The 23,445-nt window shown below is 41.1% G+C and overlaps 1 protein-coding gene across 6 annotated transcripts in view; it reads left to right on the forward strand.

The window, feature by feature from the left end:
* KIF13B (kinesin family member 13B) overlaps positions 1–23,445 on the forward strand; it is a 186,561-nt gene that overhangs the window by 119,563 nt on the left and 43,553 nt on the right. For all 6 annotated transcript variants that reach the window (XR_004483705.2, XM_033429842.2, XM_033429845.2 and 3 more), the window contains 13 exons: positions 81–238; positions 1,543–1,675; positions 5,990–6,136; positions 6,734–6,763; positions 8,406–8,505; positions 9,094–9,220; positions 9,985–10,040; positions 11,616–11,740; positions 12,997–13,173; positions 15,585–15,677; positions 19,933–20,085; positions 20,835–20,912; positions 22,077–22,130. Coding sequence is in view for 5 of the 6 variants with exons in the window: in XM_033429842.2 (XP_033285733.2) it covers positions 81–238; positions 1,543–1,675; positions 5,990–6,136; positions 6,734–6,763; positions 8,406–8,505; positions 9,094–9,220; positions 9,985–10,040; positions 11,616–11,740; positions 12,997–13,173; positions 15,585–15,677; positions 19,933–20,085; positions 20,835–20,912; positions 22,077–22,130 (1,431 nt within the window). In the remaining variant the exon portion in view is untranslated. The remainder of the gene's footprint in view (positions 1–80; positions 239–1,542; positions 1,676–5,989; positions 6,137–6,733; positions 6,764–8,405; positions 8,506–9,093; positions 9,221–9,984; positions 10,041–11,615; positions 11,741–12,996; positions 13,174–15,584; positions 15,678–19,932; positions 20,086–20,834; positions 20,913–22,076; positions 22,131–23,445) is intronic.

The following is a 23,445-nucleotide window of genomic DNA, read 5'->3' on the forward strand; positions in this document are numbered from 1 at the left end:
TGAAGTGAGGATATGTCAGGTGTAAGTAATTGTAAGGTCACTAGAAGGTGTTTTCTTCTTCTGTACTTACTTCCTTTCAGGAATTTTCTGTTGGCATCACTGAAGACTTTATCGAGCACCTTTCAGAAGGGGCTTTGGCAATTGAAGTCTATGGCCATAAGATGAATGATCCTCGGAAAAACCCAACCCTGTGGGATTTGGGGATTATCCAAGCAAAAACACGCAGTCTTCGGGACAGGTGAATTTTAGATATCCATCTGATTCCATTTATAATTTTAAAAAATTGCTAGAGATTAATATTGCTATTTATAAAGGTTACCCCTTCCTGAGCATTACCAGTATTCCAGTAATAGCTGGTGTTATGTCCACGGTATTAACAGCACAGTTAAACTTCCTTGGAGGAGTGAACTTTGAAGAGTGATGGGAAAAAGTTAAGAAATAGGTAGTTAAGAATGAAGTGTGAAATGAATTTTTGGAGAAATAGGTTGCTTATCATTATGAAATACTTCTAATTAATCATCTGTAGAGAAAATAGATCAAGATATACTCTGGAATTCAGGTTTACATGGTTTTTTTTTTTTAAATAAATTTATCTTTGGCTGTGTCGGGTCTTTGTTACTGCGTGCGGGCTTTCTCTAGTTGTGGTGAGCGGGGGCTACTGTTCGTTGCGGTGCGCGGGCTTCTCATTGCGGTGGCCTCTTTTGTTGTGGAGCACTGGCTCAGCACGCAGGCTTCAGTAGTTGTGGCACTCAGGCTCAGTAGTTGTGGCTCGTGGGCTCTAGAGCACAGGCTCAGTAGTTGTGGCACACGGGCTTAGTTGCTCCGCAGCATGTGGGATCCTCCTGGACCAGGGCTCGAACCCGTGTCCCCTGCATTGGCAGGTGGACTCTTAACCACTGCACCACCAGGGAAGTCCCTTACTTATTCTATCTTTAGCTCAAAGTTCTTTTCAAGTAGCATTAATCATGGAAGGAGGAAGGCTTACTTGTTGACCAGGATTTTGAACAGAAGAGTTAAAAGGAAAAGACTGAAAGAGCATATATTTGTACTGCATCTAATTATAGGTGAGAAGCAGATTTTCTTCTTTTTTTTGTATTTAGAAAGTTTTACCAAATACTAAATTAGATATTGGGATTTTTTTTTTTGATTCTCTTATTGACCTCAGCAGAGATACTTGTCAAGTCACTAAAGCATACAGCACTACCTTTGCTGTATGAAAAGATAATCACTGCAACTTACTTCTGTGCTTCTGATAACAGTGTTTAAATTTTTGAATAACCACTTTGAAATAGATTTGTAATTATCATACCTTTTTGAATGAAATAAAGGCATCATTTTTAGTTCTGATGTTGTTTGTTGAACTTTGCTTTTAATTACATTTGCCAGTGTGTATTTGTGTATTACTCACTGAACTACAGATAATTCTACTGAGTTATTCTGTTTGGAGGTTATTTTCATCATTAATTCTCATGTGTAGGATCCTAAGCTGCCTGTATTGAAATAGAAATGTATGATTTTCCAAGAACTTCAACTATTTCCTAGATGGAGCGAAGTCACCAGGAAAGTGGAATTCTGGGTTCAAATCTTGGAACAGAATGAGAATGGTGAATACTGCCCTGTAGAGGTAATTCCTGCAAAGGACGTGCCAACAGGTGGAATCTTCCAACTCCGGCAGGTAATGAAATTTTTAATGTTAACATTGAATTCTTTGGTGTCGTAAAGGTTAATATTGGATTCCTTTTAGCAGAAACATCAGGGATAATGAAATCTAGATTGGCCAAGACCACATTAAAGTTTTCTCTCCCTTCATGTGTATTTTCTTTCATTTTCAAAAATAAAGCTGTTTACAGTATTTAAAACCAGCTTCTGTGAAGTTTAAGTAAGAAAAAGATAAGCTTTGGGGACTCCCCTAGTGGCACAGTGGATAAGGCTTGCGCTCCCAGTGCACAGGGGTTCCGGGTTCAATCCCTGGTCAAGGGAACTAGATCCCACATGCATGCCGCAACTAAGGAGCCAGCAAGCTGCAACTAAGGAGCCAGCAAGCCACAACAAGGAGCCCACGTGCTGCAACTAAGGAGCCCACCTGCTGCAACTAAGACCCAGTGCGACCAAATAAATAAATATTTTTTTAAAAAAAAGAAAAAGATAAGCTTTATAGTGACTTAGAATTGAACTGTAGGAAACAAAACAAACGTATCAAGCAGCATTAGAACATTTATAAAGACAAGGAGAGGCTGTGTGACATGGCAGAAAGAACAAGCACTTCAGAGTCTAACATTCTGGGGTTTGGTTCTGGCTGTCCCATGGCCTAGCTGTATATCCGTGAGCAAGTTCAGTCACCTCCCGGAACCTTTCCTCAGGTGTAAAGTGGAGCGGGGTGATAACACCAACTTTGTAGGGTTATTGTGAGGATTAGAAATACTGTATATGGGGCTTCCCTGGTGGCGCAGTGGTTGAGAGTCCGCCTGCTGATGCAGGGGACACAGGTTCGTGCCCCGGTCTGGGAGAATCCCACATGCCGTGGAGCGGCTGGGCCCGTGAGCCATGGCATCTGAGCCTGCACGTCCGGAGCCCCCGCTCTGCAACGGGAGAGGCCACAACAGTGAGACGCCTGCGTACCGCAAAAAAAAAAAAAAAAAAGAAATACTATATGGAGCCCAGTGCTTGATACATGGGAGATGAGAAGTGTTTTTCCCTCTGATGCCCACCAGTTCTCTGCTTCTCTGCAGGCACCAACTGGGTGTCTTGTAATTCAGTTCAGTTTGGACCCTAACTACCCAGAGCGAGCATCACACTCCACAGGTTTAAGGGCCCAGACTTACACAGGACTGCCCTCACTTCAGACGCCAGCTGCAAGTATCAGGGCCCCAGGTCACCCACATTTCTGTCCTACTTGGCTACAGTTGAGGGTTCCCTCAACTCTCAGGTTTCATAGTTTGCTGGAATGACTCACAAAACTCAGGAAAGCCCTTTGCTTACTGTTACCAGTTTACTGTAAAAGATACAACTCAGGAACAGCCAAGCGGAAGAGCTGCATGGGGTAAGGTGTGGAGGAAGGATGAGGAGCTGCCGTGTGCCCTTCACTGCGCCAGCTTCCCAGCACCTGACGTGTTCACCAGCCAGGAAGCTCTAACCCCATCGTTAGTAGGTTTTTACGTAGGCGTGGTGGATGACAGCACTGGCCTTTGGTGATTAACCCCATCTCCAGCCCCTTTTTTCTCACTCCCTGAGGTTTTGGCATAGGGCTGAAAGTTCCAACTTTCTGATCAAGGCTTGGTCTTCCTGGCGACCAGCCCCAATCCTGAAGCCACCTAGGGATCTGCCTAGAGTGACCAAATGAAAAGTCACATGGTTAAAAGACACACCTATCACCTTTATCATTAAGGAAATTCCAAGAGTTTTAGGAGCTCTGTGCCAGGAACAGAGGACAAAGACCAAATATCTTTTCTATCTTACTTAACACGTTAGGTGAATAGGACACTTTAAGTAAATGCAGCTAGGTAGATGTGAATACCTGCCAGAAACCAATACAGCAGAGACACGTGTGGGACTTGTCACTTAACCCCAGACAGATGTGATCTGTAGTATCTGTGCTGCAAATTAAAGATGAGAGTATCTTAATAGAATTTACATGTAAGACTTAGAAATACTCGTTTGCTATTCTTTACATGAAGTCAACGTTTAGTAGAATATTATTGCCTGTGATAGTTTCCATACTTTAAAACAGTAGTAAAATATTAGAATGGCTCAAGAAAATGAATGTTGAAATCATTCAAAGCAAAATATGAGAAAAGGTTAAAGGAAAAAGTTTGCTTATAAGTTTCTGAATGTCTTAGGAGGAGGAAAATGATAAGCACTTGTTCTCTGACCCTAGCAAATGAATTTTAGCAAATCCATTCATGTATAGACAAGGCACTAAAAGCAAAAGGAAATTAGTTTAAAATATAGTGTGAGATATATACATAAAATAGGATTCATAAGGGTGTGAAGAACATCTTTTCCTGAACATCTGTTAAAACTATATATATCCTCTTTGGATGCCTTAGAAATTCTTCATCTCCCGGAAGGCAAGACCAGATAATTTTCTGTGGTTTAGTATAAATTGAATATTTAAGTGTTTTTCACACTTCTGGCAACCTTTACTAAAAGTGTTCAAAGATATCTTGGGTATATCAGGAAAGGCTTTTTTGAAGGATGTGCGTCTTGACCTGGGTGGTGAAAGAATCATGTTGGAAGGGTTCTTCATATATAAATGGCAGGAATAAAGATAGAGGGTGGAATTAGGTAAGTTTGGGTAGAAAGTATCAGTAACTTGTAGGAAGAGCTAGAAGCAGTAACAGAAGAGGTTATAGAGGCTTGGGGCAGCTAGTTCATGGAGGGCCTTGGATGGTAGACTTATTAGAATTCAAAATTGGAACCTATTGTTCTCCAACAGGAAAGTAGCAGAGGAGAACTGATTAGATTAACTGCATGCATTTGCTAGTTTTGTAGTTAAAAAATAGTCAAATATCGGCAGTTATAAGAAGTTCACTAATAGTTTATGTATTGGTAAAACTATTCAAAGCTTTTCTGTGAAGCATTAAGCCATTCCTGGATCTTTTCCCTCCATTTTTCTCTCTCTTTATCCTGTATTCTCCCCCAAAGTATAGGTACTTCACCCTTCACGTTTGGGCGCACATTCAGAATAGGTCACTTCCTGTCTCAGGCAAAGTGAAAACCAAAGGTAGCTAATTGAAATGACTAAACTATTTCAGACAATTAAAATGTTTTCTGAGTTACTCTTTGCACAAAATATCTGATGCATAGTCCTCGGAAAATATTAGAGACATCTGCAACCCATCTCTTTAAATCTAGCTTGATAGGATCAATCATTGCCTAAGCTAATTTTCCTGATGATACAAAGCTCTTGGGAATTAAAATCCAATAGAAGAGGGGAAGGGTAACTGACTTGAAATTACATGTTGAGATTCTGTTTTTCAAATTCTATTTTACATTCCTAGAATTTATAAACCAACTTTGAAGTCAGTGATTGGGGATACTGAGAATTTTCTTTTAAAAATTACTTCATTGTAATTATTCAAAGTCACATAGTGTTTATTGTGAAAACATGCTTAAAGAAGGAACAGTTTCTTTCTGATCAATTCTTCATTTTGCAACTTGGCTTAAAATTATTTTATTTTGGGATGAGAGCAGTGAATTCAGGATAGTGTAATCGTTCTTATTATTCTGATTGCTTATTTTTTAAAGTGGATCATACTATATATACTGGCTTTGGTAATCTGCTTTTGTAAAAGAAGTCTAGTTAACATCTGCCACTGTACTCTTTAACTTATATATCATGTATGTTTTTCTATAGCAATATTTTAATGACCATGTAAATATTTCATTAATATACTATAGTTTAAGCAGTTATCAATGCTATACATTTAATTTGCTTCTAATTTCTTGTTATTCTTAACATTGCTGTAAGATTCTTTATGTACATATATGATTACTTAAAACAGGTTCCTAGAAAGTTGAATTGCTGGGTCAAGGGATTCTTATTTTTTAAGGCAAATTGCCCTGCAGAAAGCTTTACCAATTTATATTCCCACCAACAGTGTATGTAATTGCCTTTTTTGTAAATTTTGGGCAATATTGTAAATTGCCTTTTTAAAAGATAATTGCTAACTTAGTGAAAATAAAGGTGTTTCATGCTTATTTTAATTTGCTTATTAGTAAGTGGAACATTTTATATTGTCTAGCCTTTTGCATTTCCTTTGTTAGATTGTTTTAAAGTTTTTTGTTGTTGGAAAAAATATCTAAGCCATATATTTGTTCCTGATTAGTTTTTGAATTTGTAATTTACTACTAAACATGTAAGATACGGTGAGATAGCATCTCTAAAGATAAATGCTTTTCTCATCATCAGCCTGTAGGGGTCTCTCTAAACCAAATTTTTGGGAATCAAACTGATTTTGAGAAACTCTTAAAATTGTCTGTGATACAGGGGCAGTCCCGGCGAGTCCAAGTGGAAGTGAAGTCTGTGCAGGAGTCTGGGACTTTACCGCTGATGGAAGAATGTATACTGTCTGTTGGCATTGGATGTGTAAAAGTCAGGGCGCCGAGATCAGCCAAGACGCATGAAACCATCCATGTAAGTCTCTGTTGACAGACCCAACCAGACAAGAGAGTCTTTTGGAACCTGTCAGAAAACTGCCTTCCACAAACAATTCTTTCAGTATTTTATTTTCTTGGATATCTTTTTTTCTTTTCTTTTTTTTAACTGTATTGCATTTGCGTGGAACCACTGCACCAGCTTGTTGGTTTTCCCTGGTACACGGCAAACTGAGGGTTAAAACATCTCAGCCTCCAGGAGTTCCTCAGTGCCTGATTTCCGCCCCCTCACCCCTCTGCAGAAACCCCCTGCTGGCTCATAAAGACTATTTGCCAGCAGGTGTTTGATTTCCCCTGGGGAGCGGGACTATACACCCAGCAGGGGGAGAGTATTGTACTAGCTCCCTGAAAAGGTCAAATGAGGTTCTTCACTTTCCTATGAGAAGCTCAAGGTTTCACTCCAACTACCTGAAAACTGTAAAACCGAGCGTGAGGGTGAGCGTGGGTGGGAGATGAAAAAGTATATTCGTTAAAGTAGAAAATATAAAGTATGGGAAAAGATTCAAACTTCTTTAGCGTAGTCTGATTCTTGGATAAATGATTGTTTCGGCTCTGCATAATATATTTTTTCTCTTAGGAGGAAGAGGAGGACATGGACAGTTACCAGGTAATGAAGCACGGGTTATCCTAGTCAAATAAGCTCGATTAAAGTACTAAATTACACATTCCTGAGTCTTGCCATGCTGTTACTTAGTAACTACACAATTAGTTTTGATTCAAATATTGCTTTGTCTAAAGTTAAAACAGAAGGGAACAGTCGTTGTGACTGTTATCCTTTTCCAAACCTGGAGCTGCCCATCCAGGCCCCTGCAGATCCATTCTTCAGGTCCTCTTCCTTGCACTTGCTGTCTCCTTTTTCCCTGGAAGAGCTGTTGCAGACTTGGCTTCAGTCAAGCCACGCCCCTTAGGTATTTTCCATACTTTAAGCCAGGTCTCCTTTCCCTACTTCCTGGAGTCATACAGGTTTTGTTTTGTTTTTCCCCCCACCCCCCTTTCCCTAATCTCCTGCAAGATTTTGTTTACGTCTGATAAATTTTATTTTGTGAGTCTGGTTAGTCATCGTTTAGCACTGTCAGAGCTCTTCGGATCCTGATTATGTCAGCCAGTGCAGTCACCCTCCTGGTTTGGCTTCATTCTAATTGGATAAAAATGTCTGCTTTCCTATAAGTTGCTGATAAAAGTATTGAGGGTTAAATACAGAGTCCTGTGGCACAACCGTAGGGAATTCTTTTAAGCTGACGTTATTCCATTAATCACTATTCTTTGGATGTGATATTTCAGTCTTCTATAATTTCTTCCAAGTAGATCCATTGCACATTTCTCCTTCTTGTCCACAAGAATGTCATGAGCTATTTGGTTAAGTGCCTTAGTGAAATCCAGATACTCCCAATATGCTCAGCATTCCACTGATCTACCCAGTCACGTAACTTTATTACAGAAGGAAATGAGGTAAGATGGGAGCACAGTCAGGTGTTGACTGGTAGAGTTGTTAGTCTGTTGGTAACATCCCGTCTGCCACCGCCCCCCCCCCCCCCGCCAAAAAAAAAGAAACCCAACAGAAACTAGGGAGAGAAGCATTTACATGATTTGTAGATGCTGGTGAAACATGTTGAAGGCTGTAGTTAAGAAATCTGAAGAGTTCTTCTGATGGTTCTAAGGGATATAAATTTGAGGATTATCGAGTAGTATTTGTGATTTTTATCCAGCAAAGAGACCTTGTAGAAGATATTAGCTGCATGAGTGCTTGGAGTTCTACCCTTAGAGCCAATAGAAATAAAACTGGTTCTGGGGCTTCCCTGGTGGCGCAGTGGTTGGGGGTCCGCCTGCCGATGCGGGGGATGTGGGTTCGTGCCCCGGTCCGGGAGGATCCCGCGTGCCGCGGAGCGGCTGGGTCCGTGGGCCATGGCCGCTGAGCCTATGCATCCGGAGCCTGTGCTCTGCATCGAGAGAGGCCACAGCAGTGAGAGGCCTGCGTGCCGCAAAAAATAAAAAATAAAAAAAGGGAAAAACTGGTTCTGGATTATCAGAGTGCCCTTTCAGAAATGGTGTTACTCTAGTACAGTAATGCTTTAATTTCTGAAAGTTTCTATTCTGAATAATGGTTGGATTCAACTAGTAGTGGTAATAAATATGTTAGGGTATAATACTTTACATTTTTGAAGCATATTAGAGTAAGGTAAGATAGAGTATCGGTTTCAGATATATTGTCTTGATGTTATATTTACTGTAATCCCCTTGTTTGCTTCTAGGATCGGGATTTAGAGAGACTACGTAGAAAATGGCTAAATGTGTTAACAAAGCGTCAGGAGTACTTAGATCAACAACTGCAAAAGCTTGTCAGTAAACATGGTATGAAAAGCAACTTCTAATATTCCCCCCCACCCCAAATCAGTGTGCTGTTAATTCCCATTTGCAGTTACATGAAATAAAAGTAGACGAACACATCAGTAGTGGGAATGGCGAGAACATAGGAATGGTGCTTATTTGTGCCACATCCTTTCAAAAGGACAGTTATCCACTTGTAAGGATGTCTTTGCATAGGTCTCCCGTCCCCCCCAACAAAGAGGAAATAGAGTATGTGCAGTAAACATTGTCCCTCAAAAATAACTAAAGGAGGATGCTCACATTTCTTGATTTCTGGTCCAGAGGCACGCGAGCCCTCTGACTCTCGAAGAGACCATCCCTGTGCTGTTCCACCGCAGGCCTTCCATGAACTGCAGACGGCATCTCTGTGAGAGCACACCAGCCTCGCTAGCTTATAGTTAGTTTTTTATCGTGAGCTTTTTATCACGAATTAGGGAAGTAATAAGTTGCTAGTGAACCCTCCTCAACCAATACGTGGAATATGGGAATATCCTGTGGATAATGTAGGACAAAGCGTAAACAGCAGGCAAGAAGTGGGACCCCTGTATTTGATCCTCATTCTTGATGTTCTAGATAAAACAGAGGATGATGCTGACCGTGAAGCTCAACTACTAGAGATGAGGTTGACTCTGACTGAGGAGAGGAACGCGGTCATGGTCCCCTCAGCCGGCAGTGGGATCCCAGGGGCCCCGGCAGAATGGTATGGGTACTGCCCTATGTCTTCTGAAGTTCTCTGTGCTCACGGAGCTGCCCACTTTCTCTCTGAGTGTTGCCTCTGCTTTGATTAATGGATGACTTACCATAGCGTGTGGGGAAAAAAGTTGTTTTAATTAGAGGAGGTGTTAAATTATTTTCATGAGTTGGAATAACTGTGACCTAAAACTGTTTTATTAAGTAATATTGTTTTTGGCCCAACTAATTAAGATTTCTGAGAATCTAAATCAATATTTAGTACCATTGCACTTAGCATTTAAAAAAAATAGTTAATGTGTTAATTACTTGGGTCATTCCCTTAAAAGACTATTCAGTCATAATAAAATTGCATCACCAGGTGTTTTTGATTTTGGTACTAGATTGAACTGTCAGCAAATGTTCTCTGCCACTTTATAGAAATTAAAAATAGTAAATTAAGCCACATGGGGCCCTTAGGTATATAACTTTATAAGAAAGTACGTTTAAACAAGGGAGCTTCAACTTCAGTGATGAACAGGTATATGTGTTTTCTAAGACTAAGTTCTGATATCAGAGCGTATGATAATTATACATGGAAGCACCAGAGAAAAGAAGCAGCAGTGGCAGTTAAGTCTTTGTGGCATCTCTGATGTGAAATTATAGCTAACCCAGTACCCAGAATTATCATTGGTTGACCTGTAATTGCTCTGCATGTATGAAGGCTGAGTCGTGAAGCACATGCCGCTGAGAAAGGCTGCTTTATTTGAGATGCTGTTGTTCGTTATGTTTTAGGACGCCGGTTCCTGGGATGGAAACACACATTCCCGTTATATTCCTTGACTTAAATGGTAAGTTAAGAGGTGCCGCCTTCCGAAGGCAACTCTGACAAATTAGTGTCCAAGTAACACTTAGATTCTAACAAAGTATGCAGTTAGGCAATTCTGTAAGCCTAAGGTTTGGGTCTGTTTTATGTGTGCCAAAGGACTCTAATCCTTGACAAAGAATGAATTTCCTGTAAGAATAGTATTTTTTTTAACAGTGATAGGTATGTCTCATCGTGATGTGTTCTCACATTTCATTCTACAACCCATACTGCTTTGTGTGCTTTGTCTCCCACCAGTTTAGGATGGCAGTAATGTTTTCCACACTTAAGATATTTTCTTCTTTAATTCTCAGGAGGACTCCTCTCCAGAAAGGACTAATAACTAGTGATGCTTATGTAGCATGTTGCTTTTATCTGGTGTCTTCTTAGCATCACCTAATGAATTTCTCACTTTATCTGTGAGTTCTTGTGCCATTCATCACTGCGTTGCCTACTTTTTTTTTAAATAACTGTCATTTTTTTCCCCCTCATGTAAAATATTTTGGATGTGGCTACATTTTACAAATATTCTGTCTGAGGAGGGAAATAAAAATGAAAAGGTAGATTAAAGAGCTAAAAATAAGTTTGAAAGTCAGCATTTAAATTCCAAAGACATCTGCAGAAGAACTGTGTATTAAAATGAGCCATCCTAAATAGACAAGCTTGGATGTCCTCAGTGGTTTTCTTCTGCCCTGAAAGTGTGTTACAGCATCTCAGGTATTTAGCGTCCTGTGCTGCTTGGCTTACTTGGACCTGTGAGAGTTTTTCATATCCACACGGAGTCAGAGAAGAGCACTTAGCCACTGGCACCGTACATCCACCTGTCGGGGTTTTAATGTATTGCCACAGCACTCTATCCTTCCTTGTTCTCTTGAGCCTTGGAGACTGAGGGCGACTCTGTCTTGTTCTTACCCGAGGTTCCTAGATAGGTGAGGGGTGTGTGTGTGTAGGAGGGTTAGAAAGTGGAAGAGAATAAGCTTCAAGAAGACCTATTAGTATGGGTATTCCAAGACAGGAGCAGCACCCTGTTCAGCCTATGCCCGTTCTTGGTCCACACAAGCCCACGTACTAGAAGAAATACTTTCGACGTTTACTTGCAAGCTTAAGATGCATAGGGAGTTGGGAGGGCCAGGCTTGGAAATGAATAACCAAAGGGCCACAGGGCAGCCCTTCAGTTTCTTAACTGTCGGATGATTGGAATCACTCTCACTCTCATTTCTTCAGTGCACTAAAAGACAGGGAATTGGGGTTCTAATCCTGTCATTAACATTTATGGGCTGACCTGGTGTAACCTCTTGGGTTTCTTGGCTTCGGTTGCCTTCCATGTAAAATAAGGCACGGAGGTAGGAGATTGGATTTAGATAATTTCTTGAGGCGTTTTCCATCTCTAAGATCCGTGAACTGTTTAATGGTCATCATCTGTGTGATGTAAGATTTCAGAGCCAAAAAGCAAATGAAATTTGAGGCAGGAGAATTCTGCTGCTAAGCACATTGAAATTTAGCTGGTAGGGGTTATCCTTTAAAATGATCTCCATATTGAATGGAACTTCTCTGCTTTTAGCTGATGATTTCAGCTCTCAGGATAATCTTGATGACCCAGAAGCTGGTGGATGGGATGCTACCCTGACTGGAGAAGAAGAGGACGAGTTCTTTGAACTGCAGATTGTCAAACAGCATGATGGAGAGGTAAATAAAGCATAACTCGGGAAGACTGGATGAAAAGTCGTTTCTTTAACCTTTCCATGAGCCTTTGAAAACAATCAGCAAGGTAATCATTCCAGTGCTTACATTTCTCAAGAAATATAAATGAAAACCTTTCAATATGATTTCCAGAAAGAAGGGAACCACTTCCAGAAGGAGTAGACCAATCAGATCACATCCATTCACTGTTTTACTTCTTTTCCTGGTGAAGGATCTTTGTTAGTAATTCATAGTTCAGGTCAGCAGTGGTCTACTCTCTGGGGAAATGCTCCTGAAGTACATAGAGGTAAAATGGCACAGTGTTTGGGACTGACTTCGAAATGCTTTAGTGAAGACTTCTTAATAAGGGAGAAGAAGAATAGATGAAGCCACGTGATAATGTTTGAATCTGAGTGATGGGTGTACACCGGGGGCTGATTTTCTAATTTTGAGCATATTGGAAAAATTATAAAATATATTAAGGAAGGAAAGCCGACGTGATACTCTGAAGGACACATCATCACATAGTGAGTGGTATTCTGAAGATGCAAAACTTGAACTGCGGTGCATTCTGTAAAACAGTGGACCTGCACCCATCTTTAATAAGTCAGTGCCGTGAGTGACAAAGAAAGCCTGGGGAACCAGCCTAGATGAAAGTAGACTAAAAGAACAGGCCAGCTAAATGCAGTTTGTGATCCTGGGTCAGAACAGTTGAAACATTTGAATATGGACTCTGTATTATATAGTAGTATTGTATTGATGTTAAATTCCTGAATATGATAATTGTCCTATGGTTAAGTTACAGGATGTCCTTGCTCTTAGAAGATACTTGCTGAAGTATTTAGAGATGCAGAGTTACCTGTCTATAACTTACTCTAAGGTGGTTCAGTAAAAAAACCCAAAAAACAACAGCAATACTGTGTGTGTTTGTGTGAGAGAGAGGGAAAAGGGCAAAATGTTAACAGGTGGTGAATCTACCTGAAAGAAATACAGGAGTTCATTGTACTCAATTTGCAACTTTTATGTTTGAGTATTTTTCAAAATAAATAAATTTTAGCTGTTGGCCAGGAACAGCCTGCTCTGTACTCCCTCGAGTCGGTGCCGGAGGCCACATCCTGGGATTCCCATGGTCTCCCAGGGCAGTTCTCTTAGCAGAGCTGCACTCATTGAGTGGCCTGCTCCACTTCAGCCCAAGCCAAGATGTTTCCTTGTGGGGTTTGGTGTTTTAGGAGGAGGGGGTGACTGTTCTGTCTTCTCTGCAGGTGAAAGCGGAAGCCTCCTGGGACTCCGCAGTGCACAACTGCCCTCAGCTGAGTAAAGGCACGCCCGCGGATGAGCGAGTGTTTCTCATCGTGCGGGTGACGGTCCAGCTCAGCCATCCGGCCGACATGCAGTTGGTATTACGCAAGCGCATTTGTGTCAGTGTTCACGGCCGGCAGGTGAGTCATTGATCCTAGTTGAAGAAATGACTTTGGGTCAGACACGAGGGCGGGGCTGTGGAAGGATTGCTCTGGCCTCCTGTCCCCCCAGGCTCTGTGAAGCTCTGAGCTTTTCTCTTTCAGTTGACTATTGCTGTCCTATAACCATGCTTGCTTCAATCCCGGAACCCGTCAGCCTGACTTCCTCCTAGACGACCCTGAATTGTTACCCTGAATCTTTGTTACTGCAGAGGCACAGCTCACAGCCCTTCCTTTGGGTGCCATAGGGCCCTGTCAAGGCGAAGCTCACTGTTTTTGTCTTTGACTCTTCATCTGGGTCCTGCAAGATGAGAATGTTCACCACAGATGAGCTGTTGTTTGTGCTGTTCACCATTTCGTTTTCCGTGCCTTTCTTTTCTTTCAGTCCTCTCTGCTGGTTCATTGATTGTGTATTTGGAGAGAGTACTCTGTCAAGCTTTGGGGTAAAAAGATGAATAAGAAATAATCTGCATCCTTAAAGAGCCAATGTCCACTGGCCTCTGAGTGTATAAGCAGACGACTCCTCTACTGTGGTGGTGCAGCTCAGAGGGTGAGAGTGCAGTCAGGGAAGGCTTCAAAGAGGAGGGGGCATGTGAGCTGCTCCATTGCAGGCAGCGGTGGTTGGCAGGCAGAGGAGTCGCTGGCTATTTCACCGAGAGGAGGAAATATCCGTGCAGAGGTGGTGAGGAAGGAAGGGGCGTGGCAGCTTGGGGACCGTTAGAAGCAGAGTGTGACGGGGTGTGCTGCAGAGGCCACGGCTGTGGGCATCAACACAGTTGCAGCTAGGTTATGAAGGACCTTGTGCCGTATGAACCAGTTTAGTAGAAAACTTCTAGATAAGAATATAAAGGATTTCTGCTGTTGGTTCTGCAATGATACGATTTGGGAGGTTGGTTCTAGGGGTTCTTCTCAATACACTGGCTAAAACCAGGACAGATGAAAATAAATCTTTTCATTTAGAAGAGTACAGTCACGGTTGACAGAGTCCTGGATGTAATCTCCACCCCTAAAAATTAATCTTTAGTTCTAAATGTCACACTGATATCAATCTTTGAATGAAGACCAGCAGTGATGCTGTTAAAATTGCAGCTCTTTAGCTTGGCGATCGAGCATCAGTACATACAGGTCATGGCGTAGCTGTAGATATATGTATATGCCGTGTCTCCCATTCACTCTTTTCTTGGTCTCTCTTTTCTCGGAAGTCTATTTTTAAATAAATGTATTTTATTTATTGATTTTTGGCTGCATTGGGTCTTCATTGCACATGCAGGCTTTCTCTAGTTGCAGTGAGCGGGGGCTACTCTTGGTTGCTGTGCGTGGGCTTCTCGTTGCGGTGGCTTCTCTTGTTGTGGAGCACGGGCTGTAGGCGCACGGGCTTCAGTAGTTGTGGCACGTGGGCTCAGTAGTTGTGGCTCGCGGGCTCTAGGGTGCAGGCTCAGTCGTTGTGGCGCATGGGCTTAGATGCTCCACAGCATGTGGGATCTTCCCAGACCAGGGCTTGAACCATGTCCCTTGCATTGGTAAGCAGATTCCTAACCATTGTGCCACCTTATAAGTCTGGAGTCAAGAGTGAAGGGATGAAATAAATGCATTCTAAGAGGATAAAATCTTTTAAAAAGTTAACTAAAGATCACTGAATTATTATTAAGTTTGTGAAAATATGTACTTCTGAGACCAAACAGTTTTTTTCCTATTCTGTTTGGGGTCTTTTACCTATTTCCTACTTGGCTTTTGCATGAGGGAAAAAGGTTCAGTGTCAGTTTAATATTCTCTCTTATTCTTATCTTTATTCACCAATTATATTCTGCCCTCATCCGTGCTCTCTTTAACCTCTACAGGATGTTCAGTCTTAGCAACATCTTCAAATGAGTCATCTATGCATTAATTCAACAGTTCAATTCTTAACCGTGCAAAGAGCACAGTCAGCATAAACAATGACCATGCACTCTTAAATCATTCTTCATAATGATCGTGCTTTGGTCAAGAATTAATGCCTGGACTTGTCAATATTCATAGTGCAAAAAAAGGATAAGGGTCACCAGCCCTTCCTTACATCTTTGTTAGAAGGTCATTTTATCTTGTAGAAGTCAACAGTCTTATTTTTGTAGCAGAGCTGAACCAGATGCCTGGTGTGGTTCCAGAGTTTAGGGTTTGTACTTCTCATATATTCGGTATGGGACCTGTCGCGTGGCAGGCATCATATAAATTGGTTTGGGGCACTAAGACAAAGTTGAGGAACTTATATGTAGTGATTTGGATTCTGACTTATATTGGAAGTATGTTCTTTTCCTTTTTGGTTAGAGTGAATGTGGTGTCGTTTATGCTGTCTCTTTGTTAATGAAAACTCAGTTTTTGAGGTGGGAAACCATGTCTTCTATTTTGTTTTTCTCTAGGGTTTTGCTCAGAGTCTCCTAAAAAAGATGTCACATCGAAGTTCTATTCCAGGCTGTGGAGTGACCTTTGAAATTGTCTCCAATATTCCAGAGGTGAAGGATCATATGAAATTTGAATATACTAAAAATAAACATGTAGAAAGAGCAAACTCCCTGAAAACTCACCTATGCAAGAAATGTGTGTTAAATGAAAATGTATATTTAGGAAAATGTTATAGATTTGTAGAGGAATTTCCTAATCTTCACTTGATTCAGAGTAAAATGTACTTGTGTGGCTTTAAAGGTTTTGGTTTTAGTATTTTGTTAAAGAAGAATCTTTTGAAAAGCAAATCAACACCTTTTTACCCACAGAAGAGGGTATAACCCTTGAAGGAAGGCAACACAGCATAACATAGAGTTTCAGGGTTTCATTTTGGAATGAAACAGAAATCTTGTTTCTGTCACCTCTTAGTGACGTGAACTTGGGTAAGTTACTTTGAGCCTAAATTTTTTCATTTATCAAATTGGGTTAGTGATACCTTCTGTACAGGGTTTTTTTTAAGGATTAAATGAGACAATATACACAAATTGTGTACATGCTAAACAATAAAGTGTAATTGCTATTATTATTATAGTTACTATTATTATTTCTCTTTCTGAGCTAATTCAGATATGCACAGGAATCAAACAGATAGAGCTGAAAATACCCCTGACAGGAGCTTGCTGGAGGATGTAGTTTATATGTGCTTCCTAGTACTTAATTCCTGATTTAGACAGATTTGTGCACTTGGTTATTGGCATAGCTAGTAACAAGGCCTTCCTTACAGGAGTAGGAGAAGTGAGGGGTCTAAGAAAAGGACCCAACAAAAAAGACAAGAGTGGCTCCTTCTACCACATTGACTACCCAAAATCGGGGAGTGAGTGGGGAGGTCCAGGCTGTGCTGCCCTTGGGGGTGGAAAATGGGAATGGGACCCTGGGGTGAGCACTCCCTCCTAAGCACACCATCCATGGTGCCTTCATTCTCTTGATTCAAGGGCTCAGTGCTTGTTGATTGATTCTGTTGATTATTTGAACAATAGATGGACAATATATATTTTAAGACAGATCAGGTTTTGGAAGAGTGAAAAGATTGCACAGTACTTAGGCTTTGTTTTAGAGTACTTATATCACAGAACACTCTTCCTCTCAAATAATGTCAAATAGTGACTAATTCTTGCCTGGACCTTCAAAGTATTAGGCTTACATAGCACATATTAACTGTTTATTTAATTTGGAGCCTGCTGACCATTTAAAAATTGAGCCCCTTTTCGAGTTAGATAAGCTGCAAAATCTTGGATCTGGAATATATTACTCTTTGTATACTTATATGTAGGGTTAGAGATTTACTGTTTATTCTCTGTATCTGAGTGTTTGCTCTTTTTTCCAGTTGTTTCAGATCTTAACTCTATAAAACGGTTTGAATGCAGTTGAGAAACAGTGACACTTGCAGTGAACTATCTTCAGTTTTTCCTTTTCTCCCATCATCTTTCTTCTCTTCTCTCCTCTCCTCATTTGTAGTTTTTTTTTTTTTTTTTGGCTGTGTTGGGTCTTCATTGCTGCGTGTGGGCTTTCTCTAGTTGCGGCGAGCGGGGGCTACTCTTCATTGCAGTGCACTGGCTTCTCATTGCGGTGGCTTCTCTGTTGTGGAGCATGGGCTCTAGGTGTGCGGGCTTCAGTAGTTGCGGCACGCGGGCTCAGTAGTTGTGGCGCATGGGCTTAGATGCTCTGCGGCACGTGGGATCTTCCTGAACCAGGGCTGGAACCCGTGTCCCCTGCATTGGCAGGTGGATTCTTAACCACTGCACCACCAGGGAAGTCCCCCATTTGTAGTTTTCTTCTTTAACAGTGCTTTTATTCTTCAGGTGATATGGTTTTTCAAAGGGCAGAAATGTGGGGAAATCAGCGGAAAGATAAACACATAGCCTCACATGATGGGTCTACCTATTAATAATTAGCTAAATGTCTAAGTTGGGAAGTGTTAGGGTCACATTATCAAATCCTGATGATAAAGACAAAGGAAAAGTGAGACTTAAAGCTTATAGTGTAAGGACTACACTAGTTTATTTTTTATTTCAAAATAAAATAGAAAACTTCTTAAAAGCTAGAATTCATCATGAAAAAGCCTGGAAAAGTTCTTTGTGTTCCATATTACAGAAGCTTTGAGGGCTTGGTAGCAAAAAGAAGTAGTCATAGACCAGAGAGCAACAAGAGATGGTTTCACCTTTCTTCCTTTTTTTTTTTTTTTAAAGCAGCTAGAATGCTTTCATTGCTAATGGGAGTGTAAAATGATACCACCACTGGCAGCTGATCATAAAGTTAAATAGACACCTACCCCGTGACCCAGTAATTCTACTTCTAGGTCCTTACCCAAGAGAAGTGAAAGCATATATCCATAAAGATCTGCACAGGAATATACAAAGCAGCTTAATTCAAAATAACCTAAAACTGGAAACAACCCAAACATCCATCAACAGACGAATGGATACATAAATTGTGGCATCTCCATACTGTGGAGTATTACTCAGCCATACAAAGAAATGAACTGTGTGAACGAATCTCTAAATCACTATGCTAAGTGAAAAGCCAGGCGCCAAAGGGTGTGATTCCATTTATGTGAACTTCTAAAACAGGTGAACTAATCTGTGGTGAAAGAAACGACCTTGCCCTGGGGGAAGGGTAGGGGTCGAACTTTCTGAGGAAATGGAAATGTTTTATTTCTTGTGTGGATAACATGGATATATAATATATACATTTCTTTAAAACTCAGGTATCCTCTTTCTTAGAAAATCAGGATATTCAGTGGTTAAAAGAATACTCTATCAGGAGTCAGGAGACCTAATTCTAGTCTTGCTTCTTTTGCTAATTATGCGACCTTCCTCTTTCCTCATTTGTAAAATGAGGATGATTCCTGGGCCCAAACGAATTACTGTAGGAGACAAAAGTTTTGTGAACTTAAGCTGTCTTCTGAATTTTTCCATATTTTATCCATTCTAAGGCTTATGTAAATTTTTTAAAATAAATTCATTTATTTTATTTATTTATTTTTGGCTGCCTTGGGTGTTCGTTGCTGCACGCAGGCTTTCTCTAGTTGCGGTGAGCAGGGGCTACTTTTGATTGCAGTGTGTGGGCTTCTTGTTGTGGTGGCTTCTCTTGTTGTGGAGCACGGGCTCTAGGCGCACGGGCTTCAGTAGTTATGGCACGTGGGCTCAGTAGTTATGGTTCGCGGGCTCTAGAGCGCAGACTCAGTAGTTGTGGTGCACGGGCTTAGTTGCTCTGCGGCATGTGGGATCTTCCCGGACCAGGGCTCGAACCCGTGTCCCCTGCGTTGGCAGGCAGGTTCTTAACCACTGTTCCACAAGGGAAAGCCCGTAAGGCTTATGTAAATTTTAAAAAATATTTTTGAAGTTAGAATGTGTCTTATAATTGATGATATCTTAAAGTTAATTGGCAGAGTTTTTTTCCCTCCTTAGTGGTATATGTCTTTTCTTAAAGTCGATGGTATCTTAAGATGCAGTGGCATGTGGATATATATTTTGTAGTCTTTGACATTACTATAACAAATTCACCAGTAAAAAAAAGTATCTCATTTTTCCTGAGAAGAGTACTTTGTTATGAGCCACATGAGCTTGAGATACCTGACTACATTAACAAAGTCCCTCCCTGACTTGCAAACATCCCATTTATATGCCTGGACCAGTTATGTCCAGGGAGCTGGGTGAGTGAGAATTTGCTTAGTTACTTCTCTTCTTGGTCAGCTTCCAGCCTTCGGCCTCTGCCACTGCAGAGTTGGGGATTGAGACCACACTTGGAATATGTAGTCTGTGGGAGGCTGCTTAGCAAAAGGGTTGGAACCCAGCCCTTCTTTCCATTCTTAGCCTCCATACCTGTGTCTGTCTCCTGCAGGAGTTGTTTGGATCCCACACGTATCCAGCTGTTACCCCAGCTCCTCAGTCCTCCCTCTGGCCCCCCAAGATATGTTCAGGAAGTACTATTGTGGTTAGATTTCCAGCTAGCCCACCAAATCCTTTCTAACCAGGAATGTCTTTGTTTGCAATGGAAATGTAGGAGAGAACAGTTTTGTTGAAAATGTGCTGTGTTTCAGCTGCTCTGTGTTTAACCAGCCTTTCAAGTGAGCCGAACCACCATTTATACCATGATTTCTGTGGGAAAATGCATTTTGAGTTCCGAAAGCTGACTTTAAAATGGAATTTGGAATACATCCCATTTGTTCGTTCAGTACTCTTGTGTGTATTTGTATAATCAGGAAGCTTTTGTAACATTTTCTTCTGCAAGGTACTTAATTTTAATATACAATTTTCCATTCTCCAGGATGCCCAGGGAGTAGAGGAACGAGAAGCATTAGCAAGAATGGCAGCTAATGTTGAAAACACGGCTTCTGCTGACTCGGAGGCATATATTGAGAAATACCTCAGGAGCGTGCTGGCAGTGGAGAACCTTCTCACGTTAGATCGACTTCGCCAGGTCAGCCGACAGAGCTGGTGGCCATGGTGCCAGCCCAGCCTGACTCTGGGTTTGACTTTCCACAAGTCACATTATTGTTACATCTAAACGTTTGAAGCCTCTAAGTGGAGCATATTAATTTAGATTAAACTTGCTGGGTAAGTCTTTGAAGATACAGACACTACTGGAAAGTTACTTTTTCCAAGACCCTAAATGGTATCTAGTGGCCATTTGGAAGTAGTGGAAGAGAATATGTAACTCTTGGTGGCTAAGTATCTTAGAAATTCCTTGATACTGGGTCATAATGTCACAGAAGGTAGAGTGCTGTGCCCTTCTTTGCCTCCACAGCCTCGGAGTGGACCTCTAGAAGGGAAAACAGAAGCGCCAGCCGTAAACCTAAGCCTCAGAGAAACCCTGAGCTCCATTTTATGTGACAGTGTTGAGACTTTTTTTTTTTAACCAAAAATACGAATGAAAAATACAAGAGAATGGTCTGCTTTTAATAATCTTTCTCTTGGGACTGACTTCTGGCCAGCTTCAAGGGGGCCGTCAGTAGATGCAGAAAAGAATGATCCAGGTAACCTGTCTGCTGTTGAATTAACTTTGAGTATTCCACAGTGATGGCAATTGAGTCATTCTGTCGTGTGAAGTAACAGCCGTCCTTTAAAGAACTAGGAATGTGTCCATAGCTCAGCCTGCTTTAAGATACTGTTACTTTGGAAGTGTGTCTCTCATGTGTATTTTTCGTCTGTATTTTCTCTGACTGACAGGAAGTTGCAGTGAAGGAACAGTTGACAGGAAAAGGGAAGCTGAATTGGAGGAGTATTAGCTCTCCAAATGTGAACAGAGTGAGTACCTGGAACCCCATTCTGTGCTCTGCTTTCGCTCCTCTTTCCTTGGATAACTCCTTCCCATCCTTTGAATCTCATCTCGGATATCATTTCCTTCTATGAACTGATTTAAGTGTCCCCATTCTCTACCCTGAAGCATCGGTGCACCCCTCTGTCACTGCCCTTCCTAATTTTACAGGGAAAGTTCCCATATGAGTCCCTCTGTAATGTTTCTCCTTTATCTTCATGTCGCCAGTGCCTGGCACACTGACTCTGTTAGGTGAGTGTTTGTTGTACTAAAGCAAAACTAACCGAGTGCCTAGGGAAACTATTTGAATTTTCTAGGCCAAACTGAATTACTTATAAATTGAGGAGAAGTCTGGACTAGGTTTATAAACTGTGATTTATCTCTACTTTCCTTACTTTTGATAAAGATATGAATATGAGAGATAGTACACCTTTGTCTGAACTTGCTACCCAGAAAAACCATGGTACAAGCATTGAAATAAAGAGCAACTGACCCTTAGCCTTGGTGTTGGAGAGGACCCAGTGAGAGGCAGGACGGGTCTCAGGCTGGAGGGCCCATGTGGCCCCGCGAGACTGAGTGACGTCACTGATGATCTCAGACAGAAAGATTGGGAACATTCTCAGGCAGTAAAAAAATACCACTTTAACTCAGCGTAAATATCTTCTCATTCCTTCAGAAAATGATCTACTAAAATGCACTGGTATGTGCAGAGATTTGGTATTTAGAATCCTATGGTTTAAAATAAATAGTTTACGTGTATACATTTGCTACAATACCCAGAGAAAGAAGTCGTCCGATTAGGACAGGGTAAGGTAACCAGTAACCTGGTATCCTTTAAATAGAAGGGGATAAACAAATGAAGCGTCTCTTACTCGGGCCCAGCCAGCTGTTGCCTCAGTGTACACTGGATATCTGATGTTATACAAACCTCCCATCTTAAAAAATGTTAATTCAATTTTTTTTAAAAAAACTGCACCTGACAGTGTCCCAAAGGCCACTAGTCTAGTTTGTAACTTTGGTCTTGAGAGTCTGTCTGATACCATCCAACTTCAACATTCTGTTGATTCGGTTTTCAAAGTCTTGTATTTCCAGGACCATAGATCTATGTACTTTTGCACATGAAGGACTAATCCCCCTCTTTATTTCTTGTTTAGCTGTCTGGCAGCCGACAGGATCTTATTCCATCCTACAGTCTAGGTAGCAACAAGGTGAGTGTTTGTAACTATTTTCTATCAGCCTTAACCCGTTTCCCATTCCAGCTTTCCTCTTCTCAAATATCACACGCTAGTTTTGCGTGCCAAATTTTCTCCCAGTTTTCTATACTGTGTGAAATTTATTGGAGAGCGTTGAGTTCATTTCTTTTTATCTGCCAGTTAAAATAATGTTACCGAGACCTTATTATTACTCTATTTTCTAAGGGTTAAAAAACAATTTAAGTTCTTAAGTTCTTCTGTTGAAAATGTTCTTCCTGTTTGTGTCAGAAAAGGAACTTCATGTCAGATTTTTAATAGTAAAATATTGATGAAATGATTGAAAATATGTGAGGAATAAGATCATGTCTAAAAGTTAATATTATTTGTTAGAAGAAAGAAAAATAAGCGAACAGAAATTTTGTTAGCTGGAATGTATTTACTTGCTTGTTAATATAGCTTTCCCCAATATAACAGTTTTAAGCATAGACAATTCATTTTCATGTACTTAAAGGGCTCACACTTGAAATTGTAACTGGATGTCACATGACACAGTTTTGTGCCTGCCGTTTTTTGAGGGACCTCGTTAGATGTTGGTGCTGCCAGCTGCAGGCAGTGTTTTCTGTGTCGATATCTTCACCCTTGAGGAGGCCAAAAGTGTCATATGAAATGGTCTGACATGAGGAAGTTGTGTCACAGTAAAAGAAGATACAGATAAAAGAAGATTGGCTATTTAATCATTATCAAAACTGAGTGGTATTCATTACACTATTCTTACACTATTCTTTCTATTCTTGTTAAATATTCTACAATCTGTCTTTGTATAGGTTTGAAATTTTCCTTATAAAAACTTAAGAAAGGGCTTCCCTGGTGGCGCAGTGGTTGAGAGTCCGCCTGCCGATGCAGGGGACGTGGGTTCGTGCCCCGGTCCGGGAAGATCCCACATGCCACTGAGCGGCTGGGCCCGTGAGCCATGGCCGCTGAGCCTGCGCGTCCGGAGCCTGTGCTCTGCAACGGGAGAGGCCACAGCAGTGAGAGGCCCGCGTACCGCAAAAAGGAGGGGAAAAAAAAAAAATTAAGGAAAAGGCAATGAAGTTGATGAACGATTAGACTCATTTTTAAGATCTAGGTTACTAGGAGTTTACCTGAAGTAATACATAGATATGTATCTATGTATATATATCCTATTATTTCAGGAAAACTACCAGTAATCTAAATCTTAAAAATATATATCTCAGTGTTCATAGGCAAATAACTTGCTCTCCAGCTCATCAGTTCACTGACCACCTACCATGCGTCTGAAAGTGTGCTAAGGTTTAGTACTCCTTGATAC

Source organism: Orcinus orca, chromosome 6 (assembly GCF_937001465.1).
Source record: "Orcinus orca chromosome 6, mOrcOrc1.1, whole genome shotgun sequence".
Lineage (NCBI taxonomy): Eukaryota > Metazoa > Chordata > Mammalia > Artiodactyla > Delphinidae > Orcinus > Orcinus orca.